A 23,340-nucleotide genomic window follows, 5' to 3' on the forward strand; every position below is an offset into this window, starting at 1 on the left:
TCAAAACGAGGCATTTACATTATTTTTTTTCCCAAATCTTAGCCCGATTTGGATCCTTAAAGACCAAAATAGCCCCTAAAACCTTTAATAGAACAATTTCTAACACGCAAATCGATGATAATATATTAATAAGTGAAGAGTGGGCCCCACTAACGGAATTTGTTAACGGTGGGATAAGGGCAAGGTTATCGTATAGACACTAAATGTATTTTAGGGTTTCAGTGTGAAAAGTTCTAAATAAAAGGGCACAACGTAGAAAAGTGAAATTTAGAGAATTACTATATAGAAAAAAAAAAACCCAAAAATTCATCACCTACATGAACATGTCATTTTCGTAAAAAAAATTAAACAACACTAAACTTGTGCCCTAATACTATCCAATTTAGCATAATGCTACTAGTAGTATAAATTAATAACAAATTCTAAACAAAACAATTAAGTGAGGAGCATTGCAAAACCTTAACCGATTAAACTAATTGACGTCGGCTTTTAATCAAGTTCCAAACCACGAAGCAAATACAAATCAGGTGACCAATCATCAAAGCACTCGAAGCAGCTTCCCGCGACACAGCCTGCGAAATAGAGAGAGAAAAAGAGAGAAGAAGAAGATAACAATGGTGGCTGCGTCGTCGTCAGTGGTGGCCGTATACCCACTATCAAGCTACACCTTTGGCACCAAAGAACCCAAGCTTGAAAAAGATACCTCTGTTGCCGATCGTCTTGCTCGTATGAAAGTCAAGTAATTTTCTTCCATTGATTTGTTTTCTTACTTTGATTATATCATCTGATAATCAATAATTTAAATTCCAGTTTTAGTTTACTATAAAGGGAAATAATTTCGCTATTTTTCTGATCTGGGTGATTTTGGGTTCTCTGTTTCAAATTTGTTTGCTTGATTGTGATGCTGATGTTTTGTTTGGTTGAATTTTGTGCGATTTCTGTATTAGACCTGTTAATACCCAGTTGGAAATTGAGTTTTTTGGAAAAAATTGTTAGGAGTTACTGTTAGTTGTGTTATTTGGTGCTTAATTAGGGCAAACCTTGTTTTAGGGTTTTAAGATGAACAGTGTTGTTCTTACGAGGTTTCCATAAGTTCTGATTTTTAGAGCTTGTTGTACCGCTTGTTGGGTCTGATAGGTGGTAATGAATTCTGTATTATGTTTTGAGGATCATTTAAATTTTCAAATTAAAGTAGATAATAAGATGACTTAGATGAGGCAAGAGAAACACTGGTAATTGGACTAGTATGCTTACTTAGGCTAAGTTGTAGGGAATTGGACTCGTATATTTGCACTAATTGAAGCCAATTTCTCATGAATTGGATTCCTAGAAAAGGAAGTAACAATAATTATCGAGTATTTCTTCAGAGTCTTGCCTTCGGTTACCAGATGGACTTTCCCTAAAAAGCAATATAGATACTAGCATACTACAACTTTTTGTTGGGAATTGGACTCGTATGTTTGCACTAATTGAAGCCAATTTCTCATGAATTGGACTCCTAGATTAGGAAGTGGCAATAATTATTTCTTCATAGTCTTGCCTTCAGTAACTAGATGAACTTTCCCTAAAAAACAATATAGATACCAGTAAACTACCCTTACAACTTTTTGCTTCCTGCATCCACTTTTTTTTAAAAAGTTTGAGTTTTTGCATCAAAACTGTTGCAATTGTTAGTGATCTTAGGGATGTGTCAAGCTGTCTACTACTTGTGGATCTGAATCAAACATAATTAGAACCAAATGGTAAATATTTAACCTGTCATCTGTATATAAATTTGTATGAACAATGATTATAATTTATAAACCATTTGGTTAGCAGTTATCATCAAGACATGACAAAAGCTATGGGTACTAGGTGATTGTATTTTTCTGTGATAGAAAGAGTAGTGGTCTAGTCTGTTTGACCAAGAGTTTCCATTTGCCGTATCATATATTGAGTGTGTATTATTTAGTACCAAGTTTGAATCTTGAAAGAATTTTTGAACTTAACATTGAGCTGTGATTGATGTCTGTCATTCATTTAATGCTGGGAATTACATTCTGTAAGACTGTAACACCCCCATAGGACAGGGAGCTGGTCCTTTCACATGTGGTACCATTGTCCACTTACTGTTCCTGGTTCCTGAATTTTGTACTAATAAAGGAGGTTTGTAAAGTGCAGAAGCTTTAATCATAATTTAGCCCTTACAGCTGTATTGAAAGGAGACAAGAACAAAGTTAAAAATCAAACTTGTATTTATTACTTTTAGTAACCAGTCAGAGCAAAAGATGGAATTGCTTATGGTATATCCGTATAAAATCTACTGTAGACCTGTAGTCATATGTGCTTGTTGATTGATCTTTTTACCTTACAGTTGTTGTATGCGAGGGTTTTTGCTTCCCTACCGATTGTATTGTTTTGGTAGTGATGGAAACCCTAAAGGTGGCTATATAATTTGCACTATTTATTGCCTGTTTGATAAAAATATTCTTCATTTTGATGAAAAATCTAATTTGTTTGTGTGGTTATTATTTTAATTATCTTAATGTTTGATACAATTGATACTAATATGACCCACTGTATTTTTTCAATTATAGTTACTTTAAAGAAGGCATGAGGACCAGTGTGGAAGGCATTCTACTTGTAAGTTACTCTCAGCATGCTACTGATGTTATTCATGTGCTTCCAATTGGATATGAAAGATATACATTATGTTTCTTTTTTTTATAAGCTTTTTTCTTCCTATCTTATTCTTGTGTGTTTCCTTAAAATTAATTATGTTTGGATCAAAGAGTTTCTTATTATCAGCATTGTAAATACTTTTTCTATGTTTCAGTGATCTTGAATGACAGTTGTCTATCCCTTATGTCCTGTGAACAATCATGTGACTTTTTTTTAATTATAATTATTCTTCCTGCACCCCTGTTTGGTACTGATGTTTTCTTTCGATCCTGAATATCCGCTTTTGAGATTTGATACATGGTTTGCTAGCAGCTAGCTATTATAACATGTTGCATCACTTGCATGCTTCTCTCATGTGGGGTCTATGTAGAATTTGTATTTTTGTTTGTTCCACAAGTATAGTTATTATGATGGAAACAGTTTTTGCTGGAACAAGGCTGTTACTTTCTACGTTTTTGCCATAGACTCATGTCTCATCTTCATATGTCGTTATTATTGAGGCTTAATAGTGGGATTTTTTTTTTTCTTTTTTCGAGTTGTTGAAGAGATTGACTCTTTCTTTAAGCCATGGCGGTCATTTGACCAAAAGATATGGTGTTCTGAGAGAGGTCAGAGGAAGATGATCTCAACTTAAATTTTACAATTTGTTGGGAGTATTTCAATGTCAGATCATGATCCTTGAGGGCCCTTACTGAAATTTGAAGTTGTTTATGTTCATCTTCTTAGGGTTCAACATAATAGGGCTGAACAAAATTATCCGAAAAACCGAAAACCCGAAAATCCGAACCGTAACCGAACCGAAAATTTGGGTACCCGTTTCGATAACCATAACGGTTCGGGTACCCGATCCGATAATTTGTTATCGGGTACGGTTATTGGGTATCATTTTAAAATTAACGATTACCCAATCCGATCCGATAAGCAATTTTTTTTTTTTTTTTTTTTTCCTACTTAAATCTATTTATCCAAAATCTAAACTCTTACTTTACTTCGTAATCACTTCATAATATAAATGATTAGTAGTTATTAGTAATTTGGTCATGATCATGTGGTATTATTGTTGATTAGTGTTGAATGATATCATAATAACTATATTATAAAGTCTAAATTTTTATTATTGGATATCATATTGGGTATCCGATAACCGATCGAAAATCTGACTTCGGGTACCTGGTACCTGAACTTCGGGTACCCGAACTTATTGGTTCGGGTAATGGATATCATTTATAGTGTTATTGGTTATCGGGTTCCCGAACCGATAGTGTTAACGTTACGGGTACCCGACCCATGTTCACCCCTATAACATACCCCTATAACATACATATCCTACAAAAAAGATGGTTGGTTCTTCTGGTAGGCTTTTCACGTATAGTTCTCCATCCTTTACAGTTTTCTACTTTTCTCAGATAGTCAGATCATTTCACTTCAAAAGTTGATCCTTCCATTCTCATGTATTAATTTTGGGCTTCTGGATTTGCATATTGCTTGTGTACTTTGAGTGGCTAGTACACGAATCTTTGAATTCTATTTAAATCTTATTATGGTTTACCAAAGCAAACTTGAGAAAAATGCATGAATGTAAAACCCCTATACTCGTGTAATTTCTGCCTATGAGGCCTCAAACTATTAATCAACATTTTTGGTTTTGGTTTTCTCATTTGAGGGTTAGAGCTAGGATTGCCTGGAGAGGCTAAAGAAAGCTGTATGTTGATTGTGATACGAGAAGTAGGTTTTCGTATAGTGGGTGGATTATGGAAGGATAGTTGAGTCATGATCTTGGTTGGTTCAGTATCAAGACATGGTTTTGGTAGTATATCAGTATGGGATGATCTGTTGAAGGACACACGAGGATGGCTTTGCTGGAAAGGACTATTGTCTAGGCATTTTTATGGACAATAGCACTATGTTGAGGATTAAATTGAAGCCTAGTTATCTGGAGAAGTAGCTAGCACTGTTCTTAAGAGGCCCAGAATTTATCATCTGTGAGGTATTGAATCTTCTTTTAATAGTTTGAGCTGGTTCTTGTATCCTATGGCAAGCTCTAGTTTGGGTAATTGGTGAACATCCCAACTTTACAAGATTATGAAAGTCTTATACCAAGCCATCTTATTTTGGAATCTAGAATGTTTTGGTATTGAAATGGGTATAGGATTGCAAAATCCTACTTGGTTTTGCTAAACTACTCCACATCTCTGTGCCTAGCATCACTCAACTATCCAGTATAGCTTAACAACGGTAGCTAGTGGCCAAATGGCCTATCTTTCCCACATAAAGATTTGTTTATTTCTGATGTCTGTTGGAAAAAGGAAGGGAGTGTAGGGATTACTTGTTCATATATCCAAAGAAGGAGAGAACATTTCTAGTCAGCTGGAAATTAAGATAGAAATATGGAAAAATAAAACTTGTATGAGTAAATGAGAGCTGGACAGAGGGAAAAGTGCACTGGTCTCAGGATCTTGTTACCCCGTTTTATGTTGTTTTATACTTCTTATCATTTACCAATGGTTCATCATAAACTGTGGCATTGGATCTTGGAGTGGATTGAATCCTTGACTTTGTATGGTAGGTCGGCACGTGCTACTGAATCCTCAATGCTCTAAGCATCTTTTTTTTTAAGTTCACTTGACTGTTTTGGGTTGTTAATTACTTATAGTGAAGCATGATTTTGGAATAATATTTGTATACACTTAAATTTCAGTATAAGCTTTGTCTTAAATAAATAATTTGGCATTTATTGACCAGGTCCAAGAACATAATCATCCACACATTCTTCTATTACAAATTGGAAACACTTTCTGCAAACTTCCTGGTGGTCGTTTGAAGCCTGGTGAAAATGGTATAACGTTATGATAGTATCATCTCAATGCTTTTACTATCCTAGCTCTGTCACAGTTTACTTACTTTATTTTTATTCATTTATTGTGAACAGAAATTGAAGGTTTGAAGAGGAAACTTTCTAGCAAACTCGGTGCTAACTCGACTGCTCATCAACCTAATTGGCAGGTATGATACTTTGGTGTCCTTTATGTTGTACTAATTCTGATTATCTGTCTCTAACACCCTTTTGCTCTTTCCTATTTGCTGTTATTCTGGCTTCATGAAGTGTTTATTTAAAGTAAAATCCTAGTAGTGACATATTCCTTAGAATATTAAGGTCTAAATGTTATTTTGCAGATTGGTGAGTGTGTTGCTAACTGGTGGAGGCCAAATTTTGAAACAGTGATGTATCCCTACTGCCCTCCTCACATCACAAAACCCAAGGTGAAGGATTTATTTGACGGTGCTCCTTTCTTTTCATGAAGTCTTTTGGACTAGGCTGACCTTGAAAGATTTTGTAACAGGAATGTAAAAAGCTTTTCATGGTCCACTTGCCAGAGCGAGAATACTTTGCTGTACCAAAAAATCTTAAGTTGTTGGCCGTGCCCCTCTTTGAGCTTTATGATAATGTTCAGGTTTGAAATTCCAACCAATGAATGTTCATTTTTCTTTTTGGTCCCTCAAATGGCAATTTTTTTTTATTTTTATATAAGCATAAACCGTGCCTTAAGTTTCTATACATTCATAAGCACTGCATGCTAGTATGTTTTCGGCATGCTATGTCTTGATTGGATCAGTTGTTTACTAGAAAAGTAAAATGAGTTGTTTGGTGTTGCGTGTTGCAGAGATATGGACCAGTGATCTCAACCATCCCTCAGCAATTGTCAAGATTTCAATTCAACATGATCTCTCCTTGATTTTCTAATCTACAACTTCACTTAAACTTGTGTGGTGTACTGGTCAGTTTGGACGGGGTAGTGCCAGAAGCAGTGGTTGTGTTATTGGTGGCTGTCTTGTTTTGAGATAGTAGCAGATCCACACTTCATGGAAGCCCAGCTTTGCTGACTATCTGCCTTCCCTCAGTTTCTGATATATCTTATCATCATTTTAGCATTAACTTATCGCTAGGAGATTCAAGGTTACATTGTTTCACAGGGTTTGTACTGATATGTGAACCTTCTTGCTTGTATAATGTTTGTTTTAGCCTTTAGTATTTTGCCGCCTCTATTTAAACTTCCTACATTATGTTTCTTTTTATTTTTTTTGGTGGTTAGAGTTGTAGAGAAGCTTTAGTTAAAGATTAGTTTTTCTGTACTTGTCAGTTGATAGGAAATTAGGTCGGCATTCTTCATACAGTCGTCTGCGAAGTTCGAACTGGCTAAAATGTATGCCCTTTGTTGTTCCACTATTTTTTAGGTGTTCTCGAATCGTATCATTTTTTTGGTCTAAGATTCTATGATTTAGATTTGTGTATACTCAAATATTTATAGATGGAGGCAGATTAGAATTTGGAGTATTAAGCACCTCATAGTATATACTTTAGCCGATGTTTATCAACTTAAGCTTAATTGTAATGAAGAATTGGTTAAGATAAATCATTGAAAATCATGAATGGTCAATCTTGGCCAAGCTTTCGGTATCAAGCTCAACATTGATAAAGTGGTCATGGGTTGAGCTATGTCCAAGGATAACAACACGCATAACTTGTTCAAGGGTGAGTTATTGTGAACTTGTTTCCGTTCATTAATATTTAATAACTTAGTACTATTAAAGCTGACTATAACCATTGTCAAGCGACAACTAAGCACATTGCGTGTTTTGAAAACAAAATTCATGGCTTGTTTAGAACAAGTTCACAATAACTAAGCACATTGCGTGTTTAGAAAAAACAAAATTCATTGCGTGTTTAGAACAAGTTCACAATAACTAAGTACATTGCGTGTTTAGAAAACTAAGCACATTGCGTGTTTAGAAAACAAAATTCATTGATGCAGATGTTGACAACTCCATATGTACGATTACATGCACAATGTGTTCATTTGCCAACACATATGATGAATGTGTAGGCATTAGTCAACATGTTGTCATGGAACGAGCGCAAATCACTTGTGCGACGCCTGAATCCTCAGGCTTGATCCAGGCCAGCCTTCCCCATATGCACAACAAGCTATTAAATAGAGGAAATAATACACAGTGACATTAACCTACACCACAAACACATGCATCAATAAAGCACACAAGCATAGGAAGGTTGCTTCATATAGAACTTGCTGTGTAGGGACATCGGGAAAACTGTCAGCACGTGACAACATGCTGACAGTTTTCCCGATGTCATATAAAATCCAAAAAGTGCGAATTATTTTCAAACTTATGTCATGTTATATTTTTCGTTGATTGTCATAATGCTCCCGGTGTATAATATAACAATTGACTAGTACAATTTTTTGCTTAATTTAGTAGCGAACTGTGATCTCGTACCCCTCTTCAGTGTAGGTCTACAACATTATTAAAATGGCCACAATTTCCCTAGCAAAAGGGCATTGTGCAAAAGGAAGATCAGTTGATTCTGAATCAATTTATGAAAATAAGTCGAAGTCATATTTTGGCAATGGTAAGAAGGTTCTTGCGAATGATTTTCTTGAAGGTAAAATCATGAGCTTAAATATGTGTGTATTAAGGCCCTTAGAATGCTCTAACTATAAGAATAGCAGAAAAAGGCTCAACATTATTGCTAAACTTAAGAAAGGGAAGAAGCATGACTACCCGTGGCCAGATGATATCGATCCTAATTTATCGAGTGGGCATTTGAGATACCTCTCTCACTTTAAGCCTTTGGAAGATAAACCAAAGCTTGTGACACTTTCATTTGAGAAACCATTGGTTGATCTCGAGCAAAAGATCATCAAGGTCAGTGACTTCCTTGGTTCATCATATAATTTTGTAATTGAACCTTACACTGGATTGTGCATTACTGAACCTTACATGAGTTTTCCTTGTGCATCAGTCGAAAAATATTGTCCATCCTTTGAAAAGTGGTCATCTCTTACTTGCAGGTTCGTCGAATGGCATATGAAACTGGTCTAGATTACAGTGATCAAATTAGTGCTTTGGAGCTCAAATATCAGCAGGTAACAGCATATTAGAAAGTCTTTTATCATCTGCAGCTTTTTTTTGGTGCCCTGCTTCTTTTGCACGCTTTGTCTAATGTTAGCAGTAAATTTTAGGCAGTACTGGACTATACATAGCTGTAGTAAGTAGGAACATTCCTTTGTTTTCGATCATCTGATGTGCTAATTCATCATTGTTAGGCTATAAAAGATCTGTACACCCATTTGACACCGATTCAACGTTTAGACATTGCTAGACATCCCAACAGGCCAACTGTCCTTGATCATGTTCTGAACATCACAGAAAAGGTAATTTAGTTGTTGTAATGAATATATCCAATTTTATTTGGGAATATCTAATGATCATGTTCTCGTCTTTTTCATACATCTTTTAGTGGGTGGAACTCCATGGAGATCGTGCAGGCTATGATGATCCAGCTATTGTAACTGGTATAGGGAGCATCGATGGTAGAAGCTATCTGATCATCGGCCATCAGAAGGGAAGAAACACAAAGGAAAACATTTATCGAAACTTCGCTATGCCAACTCCTCATGGGTATATAACTATGAACTGACAAACTAGCTTCTGAGGGAAATTTCAGTTAATATTGTTTTGTTTTTGACAGAATGGGTGACCTTTTAACAGGTACAGGAAGGCTTTGCGCATGATGAAGTATGCCGACCATCATGGTTTTCCCATAATTACACTTATTGACTCACCAGGAGCTTATGCTGATCTCAAATCTGAGGAACTCGGTCAAGTGAGTGGACAACTACTTGTATATATGTTTTAACTTTAATTTTTCGACTTTAAATGTGATAATACGAGGGATGAAATGATTTGTTTCACTGAGCGCAGGGTGAAGCTATAGCTCGAAATGTATGGTCCATGTTTGGATTGAGAGTTCCTATCATCACAATTGTAACTGGTGAAGGTGGTTCTGGAGGAGCTGTGGCTATCGGCTGCTGCAACAAATTTTTTATGCTTGAGAACTCTGTTTGTTATGTTGCTAGGTATTCTTTGAGGTTATGGTCTTTATATGGTTTCTCTAATGTTTTTATAAATTTCGTCATCAATATCCAATACTCATACAATACCTTATCATTGCTCTATTGACAGTCCTGAAGCATGTGCTGCTATATTATGGAACTCATCCCAAGCAGCCCCAAAGGTATATGAATTTTACTCTTGCTATGTTGTTAAATAAGTTTTCATAGAATACAGCCTTATTAACTGCAACAGAATCTATCTTTTACATGAAAAGGCTGCTGAAAAACTGAGGATAACAGCTCAAGAACACCTCCGGCTAAAAATTGCTGATGCTATCATTCCTGTAAGTGTCTCTGAATTCTCATATTTCTGCCTGGAATCAGACACAATCTCTGGCTAAAAACCATTGTTGTAAAACTTCTTTCATTGGCTCTAAATTTAGCCTTAATATACACTGGATTCTTTCAGTTCAGCAAATCAGTTGTGTTTCATTAATTGAATTTTCTCATTTAGCAAGGCATGTTGCTTTGTTACAGGAGCCGCTTGGAGGAGCACAATCTGATCCTATTTAGGACATCTCAGCAGATAAAGACCGCCATTTTACAAGCCATGGAGGTCAGCCATTATGACGTGATAACTATGATGATTTACCCAACTTCCATCTGCTGATGCTGCATTTATTCCAGGAACTAGGTAGGATGAGTAAAGAAGAGCTGCTTCAACAGCGTATGCTCAAGTACCGTCATATTGGTGGGTTTCAAGAAGGCATCCCGATTGATCCAAATAAGAAATGGAAGATGAAACCTTCAGATATTAATATGTCAGAATCTGCTGATATAGAGACTGAACTTGAGAACTTCAAGAAGATGATTCTAGAAGCGAAGGGATCAAATGAGCAAACAAACCAAACAATGGAAAAGATACAGGAGGATGTTGACAAAGAGATCACAAAAGCGTTCATATCCATGGGCTTACAAGGGGAACTTGAATCACTCAAGTTAGAGCTAGCTATATCCTCAAACCCGCTTTTGAGCATTGCTCTGAGGGAAAAAGCAGATAGACTAATGCAGGAATTCAGGCTTAAATTGTCCAAACCAGGTGAGTTTATGGGGCTAAAAGAGAAGCTAGCTAAATTTGCAACGCTAAACAGGCTCATAGAGATCAAGAAAAAAGGTGACAAGATAAAAGCGGAGATCAATCAAAAAGTACCAACAAAGGTAAAAGAGAAGTTGTTGCTACTAAAGTCTGCTGAAGAGAAATTACTGCAAGGCAAAGAAATAGATAAGGAAACAGTAGAAGGTGTAGAGACTACAATAAAAGAGCTCGAAGAGGTCTTGAAGTCGTCTAACTTAAAGATTGTGGGTACGACAAAGAGGGTTGAAAGAAGTTCTCTTCCTGATATGAACAAGAAGCTATCAGTGTTGAACAATGAGATGAATGGAGAAATCGAAAGGGCTATAGACAAGGCAGGCCTTAGGGAGAAAATAGAGGAACTGAAGACGGAGAAAACTCAAGCGTGGAAAAGGTGACAAGACTACAGGATGAGATAAAGGCGAAAATTGCTGCTGTTATGAAAGCTGAATTTCTGAAAGGGAAAGTAGATGATCTGAAAGATGAGTTGGTGTCTCCTACAGAGGTAATTCTGCTAGGTAAGCTTGGTGCTGAAAATGGAAGATCATAATCAGATTTGGAGTGCAGATCTTAAACCTATGAGATTGTATATATATACATATCAAAGCTTTTCATAGCTAAGATTGAAATAAGCATATTTTTGGACACTCCAAGGATAATATTGGAATATAGAACAACCAACGTACAACGATATACTATATCCATATAAGATAAAGAGATACTCTCTCCGTTTTTTTAATAGTTGTTTCCCTTTGATCACTTTTTTTAATACATATTCGATTTTATGGTGTAAACATGTATTAATGTATACTCGTATTTCCCAAAATATTAAATTTATACAATTTATATCATAGACATTATGATCAAGGTTTTTTTAAAAAAAATACATAGTCAAAGTTATGCGTTGACTAATGACTAAAGATATGTGAAAACTTTCTATTTATATAGTGCAAACAGACAGGCAATAGCAATCCCATCACACAAAAATTTGAGATAACGGTTACAAACAGTCAAAACTAACTTTGCCGCCTTTTTTTTTTCTTTCTCTCATTTCTAAACAAGAATGTTGAAGCTTAGAATAACCACAGCAATGGAGTTCAGACAAATGATAGCAACAATCTCAACTATCTCCAACACTACGCACATCGAATTCTCCGAAAACTTCACCCTCTTTCATACTACCCATAAAACTACCAATGTATTATCTTTGCTTCATCTTTCTTCTAAATTTTTTCATCATTATCATATCTCTAGACCCTTCATTGTCAATGCTAAACTCGCTCCTATCAACGATTTTCTTGGCGATATTGCTTCCGATGACAATGGAGTTTATATCGTAATCTACTTCGAAGACAAGTTTCCCATCACTTATCTTGACTTTCAAATTCATAATTCAAGTACTTCTATTGATTTCTCTCTTTCTTGATTTTTTCATTTAAGATTAAATTCATGTTCTTGATGAATTTCTCTTCATTTTAATGTTTTTTATTTTGATTTTACGATATTGTTTGATGGGTTTTTTAAATTTCAGGGAAATTTCATGGAATTTGTATTATTCCTCTGTTTTTGTCAAAAAAAAGTTCTGACAAATTTTCTGAATTGGATACCTAATTAATAAATTATGTTTCTTTATCAAAATTTCTTTGAAAATTAGCATAAAAAATCACAAGTTTAATAAAATATCTGCTGAAAATTATAAAGATATTAGTATTTCTTTGATTTATGACGATTTACTTGTTTAATTATAGGGAATGAAATCAAGATAATGACACTGGAAGTTACAGAACTACATGCAGAACCTTTTAATTATGAGCCAATTCATGAATTTAGGGTGGCAATAAGTTCTAATTTGCTCAAGGAAATTGCAATGAATTCAGCACATTTCAAAACAGCCAGTAAGCATTATTTCTAATTTCTTAATTATATACATTTTCGATTCATTAATTTCATATTATATGATTGCTAAAATGTGTTACAGTTCTTGTTTCTGTAACCAGCACATGTCTTAGATTGTCTTCCGGACGAGACTATTGTCAAACATACTAAACAGGTATCAAATTTCCTAGTTTCACAGTTGCAAAGTTTCAGTACATTACTGTGGCATGTAGTAATGGACTGCAAACTTGGACTAAATCAATTTTCGCTTTTATGTTGTGCCTTATTATAACAATGTTGTACAACTTTGTATTAATAAATCTTCTATTTATGTATTTATAGGAAATAGTTGAATTCAAGATAGAAAATGCTCCAAAAAGCATGATGTATGAGCTAAGATTACCCTGTAGTTTCGCGAAATCTATCATTTCGGCTTCCTGCATTGCAAATGTTGTCAACATAAGAGATTCATATAGCAGAATTAAGGATCCAACCATGCTAGAGTTCTTATTTGGTCGATATTCCAGGCTACTGTTTTACTTACGTAATCCTCTTGTGTTACAGTAATACAATTTTTTGTTAAAACCTTCATGTATTGCTTATTTATTATTAAAGCCTTCAAGTTGTTTTTGTGTTATATCATACACTGTTTGTACATTGGTCAGTTAAACATGCATAATGTGTATTATCTTGTAATTTATAATAAACGCTTCGTACAATAATTCATTCAAAGACCTTTCTCTATGCCTTCGTATTAATTGGTCTAACTAATCATAATTTGAAAGGATTGAAGAGGAGATGGAGGCATTTCCTACCATTCATAACATATAGCAAATGTCTCAGTATTCAATTTTATCAGGATATGATAAAAGGTTGAGGCAAGAATATAAGAAGTCTGCCTAAATCTCCAAGGGGGAACTCCAAGAAGGGGCGAATTGGAGACCGGGAATTTGAGTCATGTATCCATACAATGGCTGTTATACGTGAGGCTAACAGAAAAGAGTCCAGCCTATTCACATGTAGTTGTAAATGGTGCATTGTTCCTGCTGGTACATTCTCAATTATGCATTCCTGATGCTGCACTAACCCCAATTATATGATGATTAGCTAGATATATGATGATAATCCTTATGCATAAAAATTATTCGAAAAAGTTCATATATATTGTAACAAACTCGAATATATGTAACAAAATCAAATATTTTTACTTACCTCTTCCTTGAGATTGAGGGTCTCATAGCCTGAATGTAGAGTGACCATGGTTCCCATCATAGTAATTGTTACTGCTCAAGTGCATATATGTTCAAGAATTAGTAAACTAAGGGTACGACAAGATCATGCATATGGAACAAACTAGTGTTGCCAAAGCCAAAATTGAGAATGGAAATTTTTTGATGTCTAAGGCGGATTTACAGTAATTTATTGTGAGATTAAAGTGACTTTTCTAATTTAAAGAGTATTCGACTTTTTATTGTTTTCAATGATAATTGAATCAAATGTTGGCCCGTATCACAACCTTATTCTTTAGTATTGAGGACATATGTTGTTCATAGTACGTATAATTTAAGTTAACACGAGTATATATATATGGGAGATGAATAATTAGGAATCGTGAAAAGCTTTCTTACTGGCTTCCTTAGTCAATTTGGAATGTTCCATTATACGTACTAGATCTTTGCACCTAATGCAGACTTTGAATTCATGCATTGATTCGTCACCTGCAATCCAGTGATCTTTCTTCACTTCTGCAACATTTATTCCTATGTTTCTGCTGTCCTCACTATCTACACATACACATATATGTTATTTGACACAAAATTTTTAGATCGTAACATAAATTCTTTTATGTACTCTATCTGTCACTAAAAGTTTAGCTACAAAAAAAAATTGAACAAGAAGAACTTTTAGAGACGGATGAAATATTAAATAATAAAAATTGCCTTAAAAGGAAAAAAAGTACCTTGCACATACTTTCATTATTGACAAATACAAAAGAAATAAGGTTGGGAGAATCATAAGATCGAGTTATGGTAATGGTTTCATCTTCGGTTGCGGAGTTTACAATCGAGCTGAATTGTTGGAGATTCACTTTCAATACATGAGCTCCATCACAAGAGTAGTGATGAAACGCCGTAATGTTAATCCTTAGTATGGTTGATACGTCGTGGGCCGGGTTTTTGACCCGGAATAACAACCCGGTTGGTAAGGTCTCTATCAAGGCTTTAGGACCTATGTTTGCAACAACTGCTAAAACTCTTTTTAGTATCCATCCTTCCTGTATCTTGATTCTCAACATGATGATAATGTTGATATTATTGTTGTTGGTGTTGTTGATGATGAGGTGATTGTGTGACTAGTTCTTGTAACTTTGTTGAGGAAGTTTGTGATCAATTTAGTAGGTTAAAAATGTGATGGTGATCCTATATGATGCATGTCTATATAATTTTTGTGATTTTGAAAAGGTTGAGGAATTTAAGGAAAGTCTTAGTTGAATAAATCAAACGGTAAATATAGTAGCATATATAAATGAATGTCTCTTGTTTTTTATAAATGTGTTATGTTAATCCATTGGTATATGCTTTATACATTTATATCTGTATTTATATTTATTATACTTATATTCAAATGTGTCAATTATTTCGAGAAAGAAGGAGTAACAAAATTCTGCTTAATGCAACTTAAATTGTTATATACGTAGTATATATCAGATTTAATTGTGTCAATTATCTTGAGACAAAAAAAGTAACAAAATTCCACTTGATGCAATATGAATTGTTATAAAATTGTTTTTTTTTTTTTTTTTTTTTTTTTTTTTTTTTTTTTTTTTTTACATCGATAGCCCAACAAGCCAAATTAAAAAAAACAGCTCATATTTAAATGGGCCTAAAAACAAGTCGCAAGTAGCCCAAAGAGTCTCGTATAGTTCATCCTACAAATTTGAATTCATCGCCGGCAAATCACGCCGGCCACTATCTCCGACGCTACTTTTCGGCTGATTCCCGATTAATTCAAAACCCTAATTTCGAAATCTCCCCCATTTGAATAAATAATAAGCGATTCACTGTAATTTCCGGCAACAAATTTCCGCAATTCAGAGGTAATACTTATAACAAATCATCAACAATGTATTTCTATCATTTTATTGTTAATTTTTCAAAAATTGGGCTTGAACTTTTCCAGATTTATGTTGAATTTGTCGCATTTCATGTTAATTGTAGGGAAATTGGTGCGATGGCGGCGAAGCAGATGGAGGAGATACAGAAGAAATTGACAATGTTGAATTATCCAAGAGCTAATGCTCCTGCTCAGTCTTTGCTGTTTGCTGGAATGGAGCGTTACGCCCTTCTTGAGTGGCTATTCTTCAGGTTCTATTTCTGCTCTTCACTATTGTTTTTAGTACCTAATTTTGGAAATGCTTTGCTATATAACATTTGATGGAAACGAATGGAGGAAGAGGATCTTTGTTGATGATCATGTAGCCGAACCCGTCTTATCGGGATTAAGGCTTTGACATTGTTATTATTGTTACTGTTGTTATTTTCGTTGTCATTGTTGCCATTTATCGACGGTTAATTGTATTGCATTTGAGTCATCTATGAAAGAAATTTTGATTTATGTGTCTAACTCTGAGTTTAAACTGTGTTAGAAGCCTGGGAGTTATTTGATTTAGTTTCAATTTGAGTGAAGTGAATTTTAGCATGCATCACTTGTCGATTCATCAAATGCCTAGAGTGGAGGATCAGTAGTTTAGATGTTATGGTGTAGATCCGTCGTGCTGGTCAATCATTTGGGTCATAATTCGAAGCGATCACTGCTCCCCATATCGCAGTAGAGGGAGGTTGCCAAGGAAAAGATTTGAGTTGCCAAGGAAAGTTTCTTAGAATAGTATTGATATTGGTTAGAGGTGTTATTTGATGTTTATTGAAGTGGGATCTGGTTTGAGGGAAAGGGAGCACTAGAAATGAAATTGGTGGTAAAATTTTGGATTTTTGGATATTGTGATGTTGGTAGTTCTTTTGCATATTTAAGGAAATATATAAAGATGGGAGTATTGATCTCATCAAAAAATGACTTGGCAATTGTTAATAATTTCAAACATAAGTTGTTGGTTCAAGTGAGGATTTGGTCTTGCTGCTCTATATCAGCTGAAAGCAGTAATTTTTCTTTGCAAACGGTAAATGAGGCATAAATATCTTTGTGAAGGTTAAATTCAAAACATAAAAATTTGAAGATTTTAGCAGGAGTTTTATTCTTTTTCTTCCCTTCTTGAGTTTTTGACATTGATTTTCAAATCGTTGTTCAATGTTGTAATGTCAATTTTTGGTATTGACTTTTGGGAAGCAAGAAAATATAGTGTACTTTTTTTTTAAATATGTAAGCATGCTGTCTGCTGCACAATTTTGTGAGTTTCTAAGTTATTTTAGCTTGAGGAATGCAAAATGTTGGAATTATCACTGTGAGCCATTTGGGGATTTTCTTTTATCACTTGACTTTATTCCTTTTTGATTGCTATAGTTTGTTTTCCACCTATATGGGGTTTGTAGATAATTACTAGTCTTCATTCGAGGCTACTGTTGCTGCATGCTAGTTACTTTTATCAGAGGCTTTCATTAACAACAGAATTTTCTTGTCTTCCCTCATTCTTGTAACACAGAATCTTATGAAATCTCTTTGCCTTTATTTGTCTAGGCTGTTGGGTGACAAGTCCCCCTTCTCTCAGCAAAATCTGCAAGGAGATGGCGTAGACCGTGATGAAGAGACTTCTCGCATTCAATGTATGTTTCATTGATCTTTATCTGTATTAAGGCGCTCTATGATATCTACCAAATTTTTTAAGCTGTTAATTTTCTCAAAACTTTGTGTAGGATCCTTATATCTATGACAATGCTGAAAACTGTGTGCGTGGTGGACTTCCAACTTTCACTTGAGTCAATTTTAATAGGTTTATTTAAGTCATTTCCAACAAGTGTTGTTACACCATAAAGGAGCCAACTGTTTTTCATTTTGACATGAATTTTCTTTCTACTTGAATCATCATTTATATGTGGTTTCGATACATCTTTGCAGAGTCGTCTGATAGAGCTGTACTTTATTCTAATTAAAAACCTAAGCTTTAACAGCATCCAGCTGGTTTGAATGACAACTTTGTATGTGTTGGGGTTTTGTTGCCTTTACGTCTTCCCGATCAGACCACAATTGACTGATCTTCCGAATTCAGGACCATTCTCTTTTATGCTCTAATTTGAAAGACATGTAGTGCTGAAGTTTTACAACTTAACTAGGAAAAATGCATTGTGTCACCATATTTTGTTCTTTTATCATGGTTTAAGAGGTTGCTTTTACTATATATTCTCTTCGTATCACTTCTGTCACTGTTTCCAGCTGTTTCTTCACGAACTGTATTTATGTGCATTGCATACAGGCTGGGCATTGTTTGTAAATACTGGTTCAATATCATTGAATTTAACTTGAACTTCTCATATCACAGATTTGGCAGAAATTGCTAAATTTCTTGGCATCACAACCATTGTGGATACAGAGGTCATTCAGGTAAGTTAATGTATTTCCTGACAATAGTCTTTATGAGCTTTGGAATTTCTTTCTTCTCCTGTAATTCATACTCTCAGGTCAAATTATAGTGCTATGAACATGTAATTATTAGAGTTTTTGGTATAATTTCAGGCATATCTCTGGTACTGTGCTTAATGTCTTATCCTATGTACCTTCATGATATGGCTTAAATTTCTTTGTCATAAAGTAGTTAGAATTTTTAGAACTTCCTTCATATCATTCTATACTGTCAACAGTGTCAAGGACAAGTGAGAATCTTTGTAAACACGCGAATTATGGGAGTAGTTTATTTAAGTTTCAGTTCTTTGGAGGCTGTGGCTGCTGATTTGTTTTTTCATGTTGCATAACATTTGGCTCTCTCTGTTGCCATGTTCTCATCCATTTGATGTTACATCTGTTCTAATCTGCATCATATTCTGTGGTTCTCCTCAGCCAGTGTCTTTACATATTCTTTGTAGTCCTTTACATCACACATCACTCTGACCTTCTAATTTCTATAGATGTTATCTTATTCAATCTCGTATCATTCTTTTGTAATATAATTGCAACTTCTATCTCTCATTTATGTATCTAAGGCTGACCACCATAAGTTGAATGTATTATGCAGTATCTATCATTTATCAGAAGTTAACAACCCAAGTTTTTCTTCTTCTTCTTTATTTATTTATTTCAATTCTTCCCATTATTTCTTTTGCTATACATTCATTTCACTGGCCTGGCTTCTTCATTGTCTTTTCTCTCAACCTTCTTGCCTTTGTTTGGGAAAGGGATGCTTACTGCTACTTGCCCATGTGTCTTCTAGTGGCTTGTATTTTTGTTTGTGCCTATAACTCTTAACATCACATTGCGGGTATAAGTACCATGCACTCAGGGCCGTCTTAAACTTTTTGGGGCCCTGTGCTATAAAAAAAATATAAAGTTTTGATTGCTACATTTTTATCCACTTAAAATTTAAAATAATACTGCTAAATAGGTGAAAATTATCAAAGGGTACAAACAGCAAAAAAAAAATTGAAAAAAAAACTAAGTCAGAGATTAAAATTATCAAAGGGTATTAACAAAATAAAAACATTTATCAAAACACCAAATAAAAAAAATTAAAAAATCGGAAAATTAAGGTATAACCGAAAAAAAATAATAGTAAAAAGAAAAGGGGGGGAAAAAAAAAAAAAAAAAAACTAAGCTAAAAAGTGAAGGGGAAAGGATTCGAACAATAACTTGGTGGAAGGGAGACACCCAACAGATTAAATGCACTACCAACTAAGCCAACTTGTTCAACAATTTAACCTCCTTAAGAAATATATATACACTATCTGAAATTTCAGATTTTGGGGCCCCAAATAAAATGAGACCCTGTGCTGTTAGGCTGTTTGCACAGCCCAATAGCCGGCCCTGCATGCACTGCAGTCGTGCAGAAGTCTGGATGCAACACCAATATATACATGTAGTATGAATGCAACTTTTACGCTGTTTTATTATGTGTTTTATTTTTGAATGTGGTGGACCTAGTGACTATTCTTATCTGGAAAAAAATTAGTTGCATTATAGGGTTAGCCTGGCTAGTTGTCTTAGAATTATTGGTTATAATCTGAAAAACCTTTGATCGATGATTGATCATTTAAGTGCTTAAATGAACATTATTTCAACCAGGGACGTGGAAGCTATGAAGACCGCACAGAAATGCTTAGACTCATTGTAGACCTTGTTGAGGCCAGTATCTATGCTGATAATCCCGACTGGAGGTAGCAACGTTACTAAATAATTTGTCTTAGCTAAATTTGTTTACTTTGTGCTATTAGGAGATATAACTAGGGCAATGATCTTAACCATGGTTTAAGAAAGTGTTGTCAGTATCCTCTTTCTTCATTCTGTTTTCTCTTACGTGCATTCTTTCAAACTTTGCAGTGTTGATGAGCAGGTTACCAAGGACATACAGCTAATTGATGCAATTGCAGAAAAGCAAGCACAAATTTTCTCGGAAGAGTGCAAATTGTTTCCTGCAGATGTGCAAATTCAATCCATTTATCCCTTGTAAGACATTTCTTCTGTGCATTCCTTACGTATCCTAGTTAAAATAAGATATACCCTGAGCAAGGGATTACATGTCAGGAGAGGACTTCTGCACTAATAAGTAGCCTTCATTAATTTAAATTTAATGCACTGAAAGGCCCTGTTATAACAAAGTTGCCTGCCATGAATATTGATGTTTTGCGTAGTTTTTGAGTTCAAATGTTTATGTTGATGGATGGATTAATTATAATAATAATTTTGAAGATTAGAGCTAATGATGAATCTTAGCTGTCAAGAATTGTTTAATTAATGTTGAATTGTTCTATCTTTTTATGTCACATAATCATGTTCATGTGATTGAATCCATGGTTGTTTGGTCCTCAGTGGAAGATACTTTGTCTTAGTATGCTTATAACTGCTCACTCGCAGGCCAGACATTGCTGATCTGGAGTCCAAGCTGTCAGAATTGTCAAAAAAGTTCTCGACTCTCCAACAAAATGTTGATGATTTGGCATCAAAGGTATGTTGCTTTTTTAGAAAATTGAAGTCATTGAAAATGAAAGCTACTGATGGTGCTTTTGGGACCTCATTGCATCATTATTGCTACATGATACAGCTGGTTTAGGGATTGTGTTCTAAACAATGGAAGCTTGTGGTATGTGTAAGCCTCATCTTACTTATATCTTTCTATGTTTGGTTTCAGCATGCTTATAATCCAGATGAAGATTATGCAGAAGTAGAAACAAAGCTACGTTCTCATTTGGAGTCATTTTTGGAAACAGCCAGATCCTTCAATGTGATTTACACAAAGGTTATAATTATTTTGATTTCTTTTTGCTTTTATCTATACAAAAGGCTGTCAAATGACATATTCAAGAATTAAGTCAATCTAGTGACGAGTCTATGATTTTGAGAGATTTGCAGCAAGCTTCAATATGCAAAATACTAGTGCAAGTTTTGTTTATAAAATTTTTAAGCTTACCTGTCATGCTAACTGGGCCTATTTTATGTCTTTGATCCAAAATTATACTTCTGCCATTCTTATTTGCAACACTTTTCTTTTGAGGAAACTTCAATATGATTGTAACGTCACCTTATTTGCATGTGGTTTCTCTCAACCTTTCTCCTCATAACATAGGTCCTTTTTAACTCTTTATCTCCCTCATCACATGCCTTCCCCTGTGGTGCAGTTATTGTCCTTTAGAACTGTCTACCACCTTTGTCTGAACTTAGTTCTCATTTTACTAGTTTATGTAATACTCTCATTTAGACGACTAATTCCAGATGGAAGGATTAGATTTCCATGATTTGCATATGAATTGAGCTGGAAAGGGTGGGGGGAGGGTTATGTCCAAAACCATTAAGTCACAGGGACTTTGATGTGTGGATAAATTAAAAATTGTCATAAGAAAACTTTCATTTATTGATGTTATGTATCATTTAATACATGCCATGGTGAGCATTGAAAGGTGGTATAAACAATATCGTTTTGCACTTGTGCTAATTTGTTGGCTCATATTTTAACTTTTCTTTATTAAGCTAACAAGAATATTGCATTTCTGTTGGATAATGCTAACAAATCTATTCTGTTTTTGATGGTTTTTCGAAATTTGTGCTTTATAGGAGATACGTCCGTGGACGCACATGATGGAAGTACCTCAGCTTCATGGGTTTGGTCCTGCAGCAAATAGGTTACTGGAGGCCTATAAAATGCTGTTGAAGGTATTGTATTCCTTGTTAGAATTTAAAAGTTGGATTTCCCCATTCGGAGGATGCATTTCTAACTCTTCCTTGTTAACAAATCTGAATATTCGGAGCAGAAGCTGTTGATTCTGCTCTGAACAGCTATAACGCCTGTATTTCTCTTTGTTTTCTTTTTTATTGCTTGTTTGGATTTGGGGGAATTTTGAAGGGGGGTGGGGGTGAATTAGTTCAAAAATGGTAAAAAGTAGTTAATATAGGGAAACTTTTGTCAGAATTTAATGAGTGTGTGAGGATGTGTGGAAGCTGTATGAAGGTTTTGAATTATGATTGCGTGAGTTATAGACACTTGGTTGTAGCTAGTCTCGGTGACTCGGTTGACACTGATTGCTTTGATATTGATATGTGCAGTTCCTGGGAAATTTAAGGAACCTTCGAGATTCACATGATGCTGTGAAGGCTGGGTCATCTGAGACAGTTGGTGGTGAGCCTTCCTCTGTTGTGAGAATAATATCTGAGTGTGAATCGTCTCTTACACTGTTGAATCGAGATCTTGGTATACTTTCAGCCTCTATTGCTCGTGAACGGGGTGAATTAACTTCATAGCCTCAAGATCACTGTTTTGTATAGTGTGTAGGGTTGTTTTTGAGTGTTCAGGCCACAGGTGGTATGGTAGCAGTTGCAACTACTTTCTGATCCGTAACATGTTGCCATCACAAAATTGTAGTGTATCTTAATTTTTTGTTAAATCAAAATGTATCCTGTATATTGAAATTTGGAAGAAGTTATGGCTTGAAAAGTCTTTTGTAACTAACCTGATTTTGTTGTGTTGATTACCTTCACGTATAAGTTGACTTAGCACACATTCTTTCTATGTAAGAGATGAATGAAAATTAGCAAAGATACTTAGCATATGATAAAGCTACAATTTCACATGATATGATAAGTCTTTATTCATGTAATACACATGAGGCCTTGAATCAATAACTTAATATTAAAACAGACAGTGGGAGTGACATGTATAACATCCTGGTGCTGTTTTTTCCCTCCAAAACTCCCCCTTCCCTTTTAGCAAAAAATATATTATTTTTGGAATATTTTTATAATAAAACTATAATAATATTATTCCAAACTTATATATTATCTCTATATAAAATGTATTCATTTTTATTGTGTTCTAAAATTTGTCATGCACAATTACCTAAAATAGGAGATCTGCTTGTTAGGCGGGGATGAAGGGAGGTATGGCGGGTGATGGGGAAAAATATTATAGCTGTCACGTGTGATAGGTTGAGTATGAATTTTAGACTAGATCCACCATACAACCACCCGCCCCGCAAAAATAACTTATAATCAAGGGTGTTTTGGTTATATTGTATGAATGTGTGGCAATGACACATGCCATTTATTGTTGCTAGGTACTTAAGAGCAACTCCAATGGTTGCTTTTGAGGAGTAGCTTGCAATTGAAATAAAT

The 23,340-nt window shown here is 34.8% G+C and overlaps 2 protein-coding genes and 1 pseudogene across 2 annotated transcripts; all 3 read left to right on the forward strand.

Annotated features, from left to right (window-relative positions):
- Positions 1-427: 427 nt before the first annotated feature.
- On the forward strand, positions 428-6,994 carry LOC110685320 (pre-mRNA cleavage factor Im 25 kDa subunit 2-like). Its single transcript, XM_021861817.1, has 7 exons — positions 428-739; positions 2,577-2,622; positions 5,404-5,497; positions 5,591-5,664; positions 5,836-5,922; positions 6,003-6,113; positions 6,324-6,994. Exons 1-7 carry the CDS (start codon positions 615-617, stop codon positions 6,393-6,395), a joined length of 609 nt encoding a protein of 202 aa, XP_021717509.1. The 5' UTR covers positions 428-614; the 3' UTR covers positions 6,396-6,994.
- Positions 6,995-7,539: 545 nt separating this feature from the next.
- Positions 7,540-11,561, forward strand: LOC110685321 (annotated as a pseudogene).
- Positions 11,562-15,442: 3,881 nt separating this feature from the next.
- Positions 15,443-22,802, forward strand: LOC110685322 (AUGMIN subunit 7-like). Its single transcript, XM_021861818.1, has 10 exons — positions 15,443-15,679; positions 15,801-15,947; positions 17,272-17,357; positions 18,071-18,132; positions 19,804-19,895; positions 20,059-20,184; positions 20,593-20,683; positions 20,867-20,974; positions 21,787-21,885; positions 22,276-22,802. The coding sequence occupies exons 2-10, from the start codon at positions 15,814-15,816 to the stop codon at positions 22,468-22,470; spliced, it is 993 nt and encodes a 330-aa protein (XP_021717510.1). The 5' UTR covers positions 15,443-15,679; positions 15,801-15,813; the 3' UTR covers positions 22,471-22,802.
- Positions 22,803-23,340: the final 538 nt, after the last annotated feature.

Source organism: Chenopodium quinoa, unplaced genomic scaffold, assembly GCF_001683475.1.
Source record: "Chenopodium quinoa cultivar QQ74 unplaced genomic scaffold, ASM168347v1, whole genome shotgun sequence".
In the NCBI taxonomy this organism is placed as follows: Eukaryota; Viridiplantae; Streptophyta; class Magnoliopsida; order Caryophyllales; family Amaranthaceae; genus Chenopodium; species Chenopodium quinoa.